Source organism: Amblyomma mixtum, chromosome 9 (genome assembly GCF_055824585.1).
Source record: "Amblyomma mixtum isolate Tamu chromosome 9, ASM5582458v1, whole genome shotgun sequence".
NCBI lineage: Eukaryota > Metazoa > Arthropoda > Arachnida > Ixodida > Ixodidae > Amblyomma > Amblyomma mixtum.
Genome location: NC_143020.1, coordinates 43,411,846 through 43,426,174, shown reverse-complemented (window position 1 = coordinate 43,426,174; position 14,329 = coordinate 43,411,846). Strand labels below are relative to the sequence as shown.

At 44.5% G+C, this 14,329-nt stretch overlaps 1 protein-coding gene across 1 annotated transcript in view; it reads right to left on the bottom strand.

The window, feature by feature from the left end:
• LOC149328861 (neprilysin-1-like) overlaps positions 1 to 14,329 on the bottom strand; it is a 57,370-nt gene that overhangs the window by 13,523 nt on the left and 29,518 nt on the right. Inside the window, exons 8-10 of the mRNA XM_089559117.1 lie at positions 11,228 to 11,518; positions 3,349 to 3,563; positions 476 to 620 (exon numbers count right to left, since the gene is read on the bottom strand). Coding sequence (XP_089415243.1) covers positions 476 to 620; positions 3,349 to 3,563; positions 11,228 to 11,518 — 651 coding nt within the window. The remainder of the gene's footprint in view (positions 1 to 475; positions 621 to 3,348; positions 3,564 to 11,227; positions 11,519 to 14,329) is intronic.

The following is a 14,329-nucleotide window of genomic DNA, read 5'->3' as shown; positions in this document are numbered from 1 at the left end:
TATGAGGAAAACAACCTCTTTGAAGACTCAGCTTAACTTTGCAGCTGCTCATGCTGGCGAAGAAAATTACCTTGAAAGTATCTGGTTAGGAGTCTTCTAGGCCTTTATGTGCACATGCCTTCCTCGACGGCTCCGTTAGAGTCAGTGTTGTGTTTTAATTACAATTAAGCCTAGTTAATGAAAAAATCGTTGCATTGGAATGAAATGATTACGAAACTCATGCCTTGATAACAAAAACATGGCACAGTCTCACAGATAGCGAATATATATACAGCCCATAATAAGGCATTTGCATTGCTCTCCACTATGCCTTCTAAGTCATTTGGATTTTCTTCAGGGATGCCCGTAGTTGTCACGGGGCTCCAGGGAAAAGCGGGTTCTATAGAGAAATATTAAGGAAGCCATCTTTGGAGAGTCGCTAGTCACGTAATATAAATTTCGACGCACGCTCGAGCGAACAACAGTTCCCACTCACCACTCCCTCCTTGATGTTTTCAAACATGCTCCTGAAGCTGCTTGTTATGCTTGGTTTCAGGTGCCTGGTCACAAACAGGCTCACCATGGGATCGTTGAAGTTGTCATAGGATGCTCGCAAGCACGTTTGGACAGGCTTGTAATTCCTGCGCGCGAAGACAAGCGATGCTCTGTAGAGATTTTGAAAACTATTGAAAAAAAATCTAAAACTCTAGCCACATTTCATTACACGAACAATAACAAACGTTGGCAGGTTCCACGACACAAAGCACTTTGATGTCATCCTATTGAATATTGTTGAGTACATGAACCCACAGAACAAATGGCGAAAGGCGCCTAGAATAGCATTTTTGTCAGCAGGTACAGGCGAATGTTTAGTATTATAACGCACGACAAAGACAACGCTCTGTCTTTAGTGGATAATGTCATTCATTTATATCCTGAAAGGCATCCAGTATAAGGCACGGCATTGCTTGCTATGCAACAAATTTCTCAAATGAACCACTGAAAGAACACAGTCAAACACATTGAAAAAGAAGAAGCTACGTTTCCGCTACTGAACAACACTGGTTTATTTTTCTCCCCGTTTTGAAGAAGCAGGATGAGAAGAAATTTAAGTTTACTTTTCATGTTCTCGCTATTCTGTTTTCTTCTCACACGGCTCGTAGCTCCCTCTAACCTAGGTTGTTCTCTGCACGCAAAACTTAGCGGAACGTCGTCGCTAACTTAAACAGGTCTCTCATTGTTTTGGTTGGTTTTTATATTTCGTGAGGTCATTTCCTTAAGGGGGGAGTGAGTCTGCTTCCCGAAGCATAGGAGCAGTGCTTCCCCTTCAATTTATTTTATATTGTGAATGCCTGAAGATGAACTTGATGACGTGTATTCGACGCCTTAATATACCAAAAGTTTCGAAGCCTATGCATGTAAACGAGTTACACGAAAAGGGCGTGCGTTTGAACAGTTAAAGGAAAGAACCAGATAATTTTTGGGTGCGATTATCTGTTGCACAGCTCGAGGAGGGCTAGCAATTATCCTGGACATTCATGACAAAAGCATATGAAGGTATAACGAGTCTATTTATAGCTATTAAGAAGTGAAGCAATGCCCTGGAATATATTTTGAGTTTACCCGAATATGAGCGGCCTCTTTGCAAGATTTTACATCATAGCAGCTAATATTCCTCACATGCAGGCGTGAGAGACATTCCATCACGTTAGAAATTCAATTAACCGTTATAGGTAACATCTGCATGAACAAGATGTTATTTGTATCAAATTTTTTTTTCAGTTAAGCTTCAATCAGACAAGGACTTCCCAAATCCTGGAGAAAATAAACAGGCTTGTATGAAACGCAGAATGTCTAAAGCACTGAAAGTGTATATATTCCTCAAAGGAAGCTTCATTTCACACGGTTTCTTGTAAAAGTAGTCGCGAAATAAAACCTGTGTTACTACAGAGGGGTTTCAGCCATCCATAGAGATCCCATCGACCGAAATAGGCGCAGCGGTCTGTCACAAAACTTGGCGCAATTTTGAAAAAAAGAATCAAAAGAGCGCCGCGCGCACGGCTCTCGCCGGCGCACGTTGTGAAAAGGAACCCCTGGAGAGCGACTAGCCTTGCGTGTGTGTCTCTGCCCTCTCCCCCACTGCTCGCCGACGCAGCGCGGGGGGATTGCCTTTGATTGTTCTAGACTGTCCGAGTCGTGTCTAAACGATGTTGCATGAAGTGCGTGAATTTTTGTGACATGGTCAAAAGTGATCACGCTGTACTATACGACGGTCATTAAGCCGTGAAAGCAGAGCCGGCCGAGTGTGGTCATCCTATGGACCATCATTAAAGTATGAGGTAAACTTGGCCATTACCTTTTCCTGCTACTGGCACGAGATCAATACTTTTTGGGTGGAATGGTACAACAGCACAAAATCTTTGTAAGAACGACGCCTCTCAGCTCGATTGTGCCTTATGTCAGAAGTCCACCATTCCCGAGATCTCGACCTTACCAGCCAGAAAGTACATACTTCATCAAAATTATGAGGCCACATAGTTTCTGCGCTTTTGCAGAGCTCAAAGAAACCCAGTAGGCGAGGACGAGGGCTCTCCTAACTTTGCAGATTTTACAGCTCGAGAGGAGTCAGAGCAGCACTGCTGTGCGGCAAAAATTGAAGGTTGTCGCCTAGAAACCTGTGACCACAGCTGTAAGTTATGATCGGGCCCAGCAGGTAGAAAGCTTTTTTGGGGCAGACTATAGCAACCTTCTACGAGTTCGAAACATCCACTATATATAAAGCTGTTGATCGTAAGACTGTAATCAACCGTTTATATCTCGCTACCGTATCCGCACAGAAGAGCTGCAGCCAGTGCTTTTGGCCCACCTCAAATTTTATGGCGGCGTCCAGTCAGAGCCTGCATAAGAAAAACCCACCTCGCTCACGGGTCTAGAGGCGCATTCAAGAGACATAGTTTAGTGGCCATAATGAGTTGACTATTAATTATTATTCAGTGGTTCAAACGCAGTATAAATTCGGATTAGACAGTCTGCAGCGGCGTGTTGCACTTAGCTCGGGACTGATTGCTTCTAGAGATAGAATTGATCTAACTGGAAAGCACGTGGATGCAAATATTTCTTGTAGCGATATCGTGCGACACTAGTGATGGCAAGAAATTCCATTTTATACAAAAAAAAATATTGGTATTTATCTAGTACAACACTACGCTGTCGGTTAAAATTGTAGTACGTTCCGCATATGCAAACAAGTTCGAATGATTTGTATTGAAAGCAAATGCTGTAGTACTACGCAAGCAAATCACAAATGAGCTGTTTCGCTGCCAGTGGTCACACCAGCTGAACAGCGCAGCAACACCCAACTCACAATACCTGTTGAAGTCAAAGCGAAGCAACTCTGCGATAGCTTGCATAGCGACGTAGGTCACCAGTTCCACTTTGGGCTTCTCGAAGAAGGCGGTGACCAGGCCTCCGATAATGTCTAGGTCATGCGTGTCCATGCGGGAGTCGTCTTTGAGGTGCAAAGGGATAGGCAGGTTGTCATTGATTGCCTCCATCCAGTCTTCTACAGACACTAGCTTTTGGGACTGCAATAAGAAGACAGAAAGAAGCACTGAGAAGCGTGTAGTCGCGTTAGCCATCCCTGCTGAAAGAGAGCGCGAGAATAAGTTCTATATGACGTTCTTCGTAGACAGAGCATTTAAATGACAAGTGAAGTTTCTGGGCTGAAAACGATGATTCATAAAGATTGAAAACGTCGAAAATGAAACATTTGTTTCGCCACCTTCAGCCGGTCTTGCTAGCGAACTGCGGTGCAGTGCAGAAAATGTTCCGCCGCGGATCTCTGACGTTCAGCAGAACCCCCATACTCTTACAGTCTTTGGATCTAGTTGAGAAAAGAAATAACTGACGCAAGCCAATATTTTATTTTTTCCCAACGTGTCGGGACCAACTCGGTCCCTTCTTCAGGAGTGGCTAACGTGTGCCAGCAGCAGCTGGGTGCTGCCTTCTGTCTGCCTTTGTTAGCACGTGGTGCATTCCACTAACGTACACGGAGGTTAGCGTTCCTGGAGTCCTATTCATCGCCGCCTCTGTGAGCCGGATGTGCCATGATTGCACATGTCGCCTGTTCAACAGGTTTGGCTGCACGGCCAAGACGCTCACCTCCTCGAGGGCTATTCGGTGGTCAGCGCGCTCGAAGTGTTCGGTGAGGGGTTTTGATTCTGAATTCATTGGCCGGATGTTATTTTTGTGTTGCCTTATTCTTTGGTGGCGGTTTTTTGTTTCGCCAACGTATGAAGTCGGGCACTTCGAGCATGGGATTTTCTGAACGACACCCTGTTGTTTTCCTCTGGGTACGTGTTCTTTCGGTAGAGGTAAGAAGCGCCTTATTGCCGAAACAGATTTGTGAGCCACGTTGACTCCACGTTTTCCGAGAATGCGTGCAAGTGCCTGTTCAAGACTTGTTCAAGAGGCGACATGTGTAGTCATGGCACAACCGGCTCACAAAGGCGGCGATGAATAGGACTCCAGGAACGCTCCCCTCCGCGTATGTAAGTGGACTGCGCCACGTGCTAACAAATGGAAAGCGAAGGCAGCGACCCGCTGCTGCTGGCATACTTTCGTCAACCCTAAAGACGGGACCGAGTTTGTCCCGAAAGGTTGGCCAAATTGTTGGTTGGCGTCAGTTTTTGCTCTCAACTATCTCAAGAACACAACGAGACGGACTTCCGTCGAAGATCATCATCATCATCAGCCTGACTACACCCACTGCAGGGCAAAGGCCTCTCCCATGTCTCTCCACTTAACCCTGTCCTTCGCCAGTTGCGGTCGCTGTATCCCCGCAAATTTCTTAATATTATCCGCCCATCTAACTTTCTGCCGCCCACTGCTACGCTTCTCTTCTCTTGGAATCTACTCCATTACCCTTAAGGAACAGCGGGATCTTGCCTTCGCATTACATGCCCGGCCCAAGCCTATTTCTTCCTATTGATTTCAACTAGAATGTCATTAACCAGCGTTTGCTGCCTCATCCACTCTGCCCTCTTCAGATCTCTTAACGTTACACCTATCATTTTCCTTTCCATAGCTCGCTGCGTTGTTCTTAACTTAAGATGAATCCTCCTTGTTAGCCTCGAAGATGTTTTCGTTCAAATCTGGGATCTAGAATAAATTGCCGTAAAATGTGCGCATCCTATCGTCTCGCCAATAAATGTGTCTTCCGCTGCCGGACAAATCGCGACACAGAAAAAAGTGCTAAAGAATTGTTTATTTTTCTCTAAGAAAAACAATGCATGTGTTTCTGTTTCGTCACTCTTCATATACCCTAAACATGTACTCAGGATTTCTGTTCTTGAGTCGGTACGTCCGCTGCTAAAAAAATGAAGGTATCACTCTTATTCTTTCCGAGACTGTTCTGAGGCTTGGCTATGCGACGAAAATGTTTCTTCGCAAAAAAAAGGCGAAAAATGAAGTTGCGGGACCAAACTCTTTCTGAAGATAATAATACTGAAGTAGCTGGATCATATTACTCAGTGTGTGCTATTCACTCTAGTATTCACCTTTGATTTTTACAGAAAACTGACCTCGTATCTCAGAAAGGTTAATTAGTGGTGAATATGAATACCAGAGCGTAATAAATATTACAGTAAAAAGTATATTTGACTTAGACAGAGGGCACGTCGCCATGTCCAGACGGGCAGATGTATCAGCTTGAAGTACTTCGTGTGAGCCGTTAACCTCATCCTATATCTTGTACTCTGTCATAAAACATTCCCAAAGGAAGCCTCCAGCATGAGGAAGTGTCCTGAGGGTATAGTGTTTTCTTCCCTTTGACTTTCGTTATGAGGTTTGCAAGAAAGCGGAAATTCTCACGAATCCATGTTTCAAAGCATTTGCTAACTGAGATTAATTTGCATATTTGATTTCAGTACGTCGATACCGAACATGTAAGCAGGAAGGTACATTTTCAATTTGGGTTTCGAACTTCCTGTTGTCATGAACTGATTTAGCACACCGATGTTCTGCTTGAATACTTTGTCAGACACGTTGGCTACACTTCACAGCGACAGTAGCAAGATCAAAAAGCAGACAGAGAGAATGGAAACAATAGAGACCACGTTGAAACATCAATCAGATAAATATGATGAGATAATTAGCTCGATTCAAGGAGAAAAACAAGAGCTCAAGGAGCTAAGAAAGGAGACAGGTGACCTTTACTCCAAACAATTTGCATGTAACACTTGTCTCTCTCAGCTGGAGGGGCAATTAGACAGGCTTGAGCTTTACGCTCGAATGAATTACCAACAAATACATTGAATTTAAACCAACGAAATTAACGAACTTCGTGAGCTCCTTAAGTCAGTAAAGCTTGATTCTTCTTCCACTTACTACTGCATAAGTGGCGGTGGCACAGAAACGAAGGCAGCTACACCGATTATTGTGTGATATTCTAGGTGGCAAATAAGGGAGAAGTGGCTTCAAAGGAGGACAACACTGACAACAGAGAAAACCTTCGGTGAAGAAGAACTTAGCAGCCGGAATTGACAGACAAGTATTGTTGGCTAAAAGTAGAGCAAAGGAGAAGTACAAATTTGTGCGAGTTTGATGGGAGAAAATATTTGCTCGAAAACCGAAAGGCATCTGAGTTATCCCAATAAAAACTTAAGAGAATGGGCGCAAGCGAGAATGATTGAAAGTCTGATATTGATCGCAATATAATCCGTGATTTAATGCATAAAAGTATTAGAAGTCTGTGAAAAAAGTGGGAGAAGTTTCTAGTTTACCTTCGGAGTGCATTGCCTTCTGTAAAACATAACACAATATGAGCGTCGGCAAGCGTCTGTGAATGGTTTTTATTCATTCAGCATCTGTAGACAGGGCAAAAGAGGCGGGCGTGTGCTGGCATGCACGAAAGAATTTGGGGGGCTGTGACGAATTGAAGATTACGCTTAACGAGGCAGACGTAGCAGGCATACTGGCAATGAAAGATGAAATCAACATTTTGTTGTGCAGAGCGTATTGACCTCCGAACATGAAAATATTTTAATTTTTGGGTCACCATCAAGAATTCCTAAATGCGCGTGCAAGCAATAAAGACGTTATCCTTGTTGTAGTGGTTAACATGAAAATATCAATATCAAAAATGAGAGGTCTCTAGGAGTACCCGGCACTATTGGCAAGCTTTGGGTTGCAACATCCTAGGCTGTCAGAATATGACGCAGTTAGATTCACGATAAAATTAAAAATTTGCCGATCATTATTACGTTATTATATCAGCCCTTGGAAATAAGGGCAAAAAAGAATGATTGGGCAAAGGAGAAATAAGTACCGAACTCTAAGAAGTTGCCTAATATCTGGAGAAATTTGCCTTGGAATCACAATGCAATAAAACCATTTATTTAAAAGCTTATAATTCATTTGTCGAAAAATTTCTAATAATAAGTCATACTTCGTCGGAAACAAAAATCTTACTCAGAAGCGGAAATATTCATGCCCGCGGATAAACGCAGAAATAGTGGAGTTCTTTCGCACAAAAAGCATTCTTAAAGAGATACCACAGTAATCAAACGATACTGCTCGGTAAGATACAAGGAACTCAGACACTTAAGAAACAAAATAAGCTAAAATACGGTAAGAAAAGATGATCTACCACATTAAACAACAGAAACTAGAGCGTAGCAACTTACATCATTGGAAGATCCCGAAGGTAAACTATTGACGTCACTCTACAATAAGCTTTTACATCCACATCACTGCCGACACTTCTGGACAAATTCAGTACGCATTCTGTTCACACCGTTCCTAAGCTCAGTCTTCAGAATCCACCTATTCAACAGCACACCGTTCCATCCGCAAGCATTCCTTCTGCATATTTGCCATCAGTGGAAGAAAATGAATTATGAAATATAGTTTCGTTATTAACAACCACAAAACCACCAGGTAGTGATGGCACTCGAATAAGCGAGATTTTTCGGAATTTTGCAAAACATAGGAAGCTGCTGGCCTGCATAATAAATTTTGAACGCCGCTTGAATGACAAAGGGAATGAAGATTGTATGAATTGTATGTATTGAGAATGAAGAGGACTGTATTAAGTCCTCTAGATAAGAAAGATTAAAGAATGTACTAGATTAAAGAATTTGCAGTTTTTATACAGTGTCTTCGCCACAAAGAAGTACTTTTCTTCAGTTGATTTGCAAAGTGACTATTGCAAATTCAAGTTGATGAGCGCGACCATGAAAACAGTGCTATTATGCCTCCAGATGGCTTATATGAAAGTAATGTGCTTCCATTCGGCCTGTTCCGCAGCCGCCACACTCCAACGAATGATGAATACTCCTCTCTCTGGCCTCAAGTGGCACTCTTGCCTGTTTCAGTTAGACCATGTAGTAGTTTTTTTTTTTTTTGGAGGCGCTTCGAGAGCGTCTCAACCGGCTTCATGCAGTCCTTCCGGCCACCCTTCCGTTGGCTTGTGCCGCAAGCCGGAGAAATGTCGCTTTGCTTTTGACGGGCCGGAATTTAATGGTACCATGAAAGTTCCGTTGGCAAATGCCTTAACCCTAACAGGGGATCGCTTTTGCGCCATTTCCCACTGGGACCTACAAGCGCTCCCAGCGCCCATTTTTGAACCTTTGCGCTTACTACCGGCGTCCTGTAGCTCATTTTTCCAAGAACCCTAACCCCTTAGCTCTTCTAAAGAATATGTGCCATTTTGTTGGAGACAGGAACGACAAGATCAATTCACTGAGCTCCAGAAACGCCAGCAAGCTCAAACGTCAGCAGGTGTTAGGTCGCTTCGCGTACAACGCCGCCACGGAGGTTCGTACCGACGCAAGCAACGTTGGATTTGGAGCGAGTCACCGCATATGCAAGTCGTATCTTGCCACGCTACGAAATGATCGGTTCCCAATACCGCCTCGTGGTAGTGTGGGCGCTCCCACAATTCTGGCGGCCCCTTTGCGGCCAGCCATTCAGGGTCGTGAGTATCCATCTCTCTTTGTTGGTTGGCAAACCTCAAAGACCTATTTTGACGTCCGGTCCGCTGGAGCTGGAGGCTTCAAGAGTTCGACATTACTCTCATCTGCGCTCCTGTACGATCAGCATGGCTGATGCTGACATGGACGATGACACATTCCGTGGAGGTGTAACAACGTACCCTTGCTGAACTGCAGCGAGATGATCTGGAGCTTTGCCCGCTCATCGACTAGCTTGATGACCGGACGTCACGCCCACCCATTCCTTCCCCACGTGTTCTGATCTCGTTTTCCTCCGCAACAACCTCTTGTGCAAGCAGACTTTCACAGCCCTGCAGTCATTGTACCTCCTTCTCATACCTGTCGCTCTTTACGCCGACTTCCTGCGAGCCAGTAAAGATTACCCACCTTCTACACATCTTGGCTTTAATTGCACAATGGCCCGTGTTCATCAGAAGTGCTACTTACTCAAGCTTGAGGCAACAGTGTGACAGTACGCGAAAACTCGTCGTAACTGCCAGCGCAGAAAAGCTTGCTGCTTCTCCCCAGCATGTCGATCCGCGGAAAGATCCTTTCAACAAGTTGGGATGGACATTGGGCTGTCATCTCTGGGACACGGCTGATTTGTGGTTGCCATCGAATACTTATGGCGCTATTGCGAAACACAGGCCTTTCAGCCAGGCACTGCTGCTGAAATAGCAGTTTTTTTCCAGAACGTCGCGCTTCGCCATGGTGCTCCAGCTTCTGTTAACACGGACCGTGTAATCGCATTTAATGTGCAGCAGCGACTGCAGCTAGTGCTAAGTTTCACCACTCACCGCAGGACGACCGCCTGTCACCAAAGACGAATGGACTCACAGAAAGCCCAAACAAAACGCTGACCGATATGCTCTCTATGTACGTAGACGTCGACCACAAGAACTTGCATGCTGTCGGGCCCTACATCACGTTTGCGTATAATACCGCAGTACAGGAAACTGTCGACCACACGCCTTTCCGCCCTCTTCCTTGACGTGAAGTACCGACTATTTAAGAAGCGATGCTCATACCGGGTAGAATACACGCCTGCGTGTCTGATGCAGAAGAATTTCAGCAGCTTGCCGAAGAAGCCCACCGACTGGCGAGCATTCGCATTCCCGAGAAACAAAGCCGATACGCCAAGAGATACAACCTTCGTCACAAGAGCGTCCAATAAGATCTCCGAGAACCGGTCCGCGTGTGGAACCCTATCCATGAAAGAGGTGGCCAAGAAAACTTCACGTCGCTATTTTTGCCCCTACTGGCTGTCCTGGCTTGGTAGTGCAGTGGACTATGAAGTGCTTCCTGAAGGGGCTGTCCGGCCTTGAAGGTGTGCTCTTTTATATGAGACTGTGCATGTAAGCAGAATTAAATCTCACCACTGCCGTTAAGTGCTAGGTTTATGCGTTCGTCCCATTGCTGTCTTTGTTTTGCGCCTTATTTATGTTGTTCATTCACGCTTTATTTTTTCTTGTGTCAGTTTAGAATAGGGACGATTCTTTTCCTGATGAAGGGTACCGTGACATGCATCGCGCAAACTGCGTGTTGACGTCGGTGTTCCCTCGTTTGCAGTAGAGGAAAACGAAGTAAGCGTTTGAGGCTACGGCCCAACCGGCTGGTCGTGCTACCATACTTAATTATTCACATAACCAAGAGGAAACCCCAGCTTGCATAAATAACTTCATTCCACAACAAATTGGGCCACTTAATGGTTAGCAATAAGGTGAAATTAGCTATGTTTTTTCTCTGGGAAAAAAGTGCCATTCGTGTATGCACATTTTTGTGCGGTGGTGAGCGTGCAACTATCTGATTACAACATTAGTTATATTCTGAAGTGCATGTCAACAAAATGATTTTCATGTTGTTCATTGCTGAATTTGTGATGTATATAAGTTCAGAACTCTCTCGGAGTTCTTCCGCATAAGGGTAGTCGGTGACTTACAAATCACTACGGCTATCAGCCGGTCTGAGTATTGAGCGGAAATCTCGCTGAGGGAGTGTTATTGATGTTATCTCCCCCAAACTACTGGAATGAATGTCATGAACTTGAGCTCACCACAAAAATAGCCTGGGCGCTGAGACAGCGTGGCAAGTGAAGTTTTTTTTCTTTTTCAGGGCAGTAAAATACTCTGTAGACAAAGAAAACAGGTTTTGCACACCCATCCACCTCGAAAGCTGTGCGCTCTGCCCGCCAGTTGGCGAATTTACGCTGGTGCTTCCAGCTAGAAAGTGGCCGTGCATTTGGCCACTGTGTTCACCTTTGCGAGTTCGTGAACGCTGTGCTCTTGGATCAAGCGGCTGACGGCTTCATCCCACTTCCGCGACAGGTGGCTGTCCCAGGCCAACGTATTGCTGGCTACTGCCGCCGTGATAGCTTCAATTCCGAGGCTGAATATCGCGTCGTTGATATACAGCGTCCAGTCTCTCTCGACGTAGGCGCGTGTGCCGCTGGCGTAGAACTTCTGCCTGATGGATGCGCCCACCTCCATGACGACGCGTGCCTCCCGGTTCTTCTCGATGACACTAAGCTTGAGCAGCGTGTTGATTCCCTGCAGCATCCAAGAAAATGAGCCCCGTAAATACCTCCTTAAAGGAGGACATTTTAGCACAAAGAGGGGGTTGTGTTTATACACGGCATCGCAGCTGTATCTAAACGTTGTTATTTAAAAGAAGTACCCGAGGCAATGAGAAACAGCTCACTATTACCGAGAGCCTGTTGGCGCAGTCAAAAGTTTGTTTCAGCTCTCCTAAACTCTAATATTTTTGCACTAATTTGTTCTTTCAGTTAATCGGCTTCGCTTTCGGTGCAAGTTTTAAATAATCCTGGAAATAACCCCACTTGAGTCGCTTTAAAGCAAAAAATGCCGCACGTAGCTTTCGGGCTGATCATGAAAGCAAGTTAGCGAAATGAGAAACTTTCATGTTAAAGAGCCGCTTTCTTGTGCTAACGATTGCGTTCTTTGAAAATGAAGTCAAACATCATGCATAGGCCGATGATCAATATTTATTTCTCCTCATTTGTCTGCATTTTTTGTATGTTTTCATTGATGTCTTCGTACATCTTCATTTTCAAAATCACCATTAGCGATGATAAGTTTGTGTCAACACCTTTGGAAATAGGAATTATTTTTGTCGCGACCCCTAATAGTGTGTCTAAGACAGTGGTGCACACGCATGCTCGCCTCATGCCTTTCTTCAGTAGTCGTCGGCCCATATCTCGCGACTACCGTAAGAGCAGATGCTACTATCCGACAGCGCCTCTTCTACAAAATTTATTGCCTAAAGTGCACTTGTAGCAGCACTCAAGAAGGATATCATGATAAGGGAGTTTTTATGCCTCGCAGACGTATCCATGTTTCGTAAAGAACTCAGTTAACCACGCGCACTTTTTGTGCACATTACGGAACTTACGTAAGTCATCTGCATACCGCCAGTAGTGAACAGCCGGAAACTCAGATGGCACATTTCAAACCTGTAAATCTGTGAAAACTGGGGAGTTATTTGACATCCTGGGTGAACTAGGCCGGCTCTTCGTCTTGTTTGGCAAACTTGCCTTACAATATGTTTTCTGCGAGCGCATCAGCCAATGGTGACTTAAGCAAAATGCAAGTGTAGTGCACCGAACATTCCTAATGCCTGCTTTGTTTTTGAGATCGGGGAAGCCATGCAGACCAGCGTTTCTCCAGACTTTTTAGGCTTGTGCTTGTTGTTTGTAATAGGATAGTATTCAAAAGTGGCCGAGCAAGTTAATACTGACATTCATTCATCAAGTAAACAGCTTTCAACTTAGACACTGTAACAAGTATAATAATGTACTAATTAGGTAAATTAAAAACGCTCGATGGTTCTATTACGAACTCCAAACACCACTGATTCAGTTTCATTCATGTGGCATGCTATATATATCTAGAATGCTGATTACTTTAAGACGCCATGCCATGCGCCACCCTAGTGCGCACGGCGCCAAGCCCTTCAAAACGGGATTATAAGATGACCTTGTGATATACGGCTGAAAAAGAGGCATTTAAAATGCACGCCTCCACTGTAGTTAATACGTAAAACATAGACGCTAGAAAAGTGGTTATGACTTTCAGACATTTTGAGCTCATTTCGAAAATATAGTCTAGCAACTACTTCGATACGATTGAACTGATTCATAATTAGCATTATCAGTAGTAATTAGAGATCTGCAATTCCTCTAGGTATCTGCACCGAAGAAAAATTCGCCGATATAGTGCCAAATGCAGTACCCTCCATGCCCGTGTTGCACTTAAAATCTTGAGCGTGATAGATGAATTCTGTGATCTCAAACGGCTCTCCTAGTTAGAATTCATGCACAAGCACAAAAGAAACCGCAATTCCGCGTGGTGGCTACTAATGTGAATGGCAGCTATTATTAGCAAGGACGACTGCACGTAAGGTCTAGTTTATAGGGCACTGGTGCTATTTTAAACATTACAACAGGGTTCATAGCATACTGACGAATCAAAGGACGTTCTTGCAACGGTGAAGTTTACGATAATGCAAGCTTTGTTCTTTGCAACGTAAATTACGAGAGGGCAAGTTTCGTAATTACTTTTGCTCAAGTCATAATGACTTTCCGTTTAATTCTAACTTATTGATTCCCTTATTTTTCGCCTTTTACATACATACCTGGTGCGCAGTGCCACATGCCTGTGTAGCAGTGTTATCAGCGCAACTGTACAGGCGCCACTATACTGCAGCCAACATAATGCATTCACATGTACTGCATTCGATAACTTGGACTGAGGAAGCGGGACCAAGTCTTTGCGGTGGCAGGTGCCTGTAAGACACACACACACACACACACACACACACACACACACACACACACACACACACACACACACACACACACACACACACACACACACACACACACACACACACACACACACACACACACACACACAGACGCACACAGATAGAGATGAAAAGAGAGAAGGGAAGCGAGAGGCTCTATATACAAGCACACAAAGGAGGGCAACAGTGACCGAAACCAAGGAGCAGAGAGGAATGTTGTAGTCTTTGCTTTTGTTTTCTTGTGCTATACTGTGAATGTGTGTGCTATGGAGGTGAAGATAAATAATTAGATAGGGCAAGAAAAATAACTACATGCCACTGGCGGTAGCCAAACCTCCCGAATTCCGAATCTCGCGTCCGGTACTTTAACAACTGAGCAACTGCAGTAGCTCTGAAATCTACAAATGTGGAGTTATTTATGTTGTGCAGAGACTAAAATTGTTAGGGTGTGCCACTGATGCCCTCGTACGTAGTGGCGAACATCGTATGTCCTGTATTACAGAGAGTGCCAAGTAGAACGTGATCGAATGAGAGGG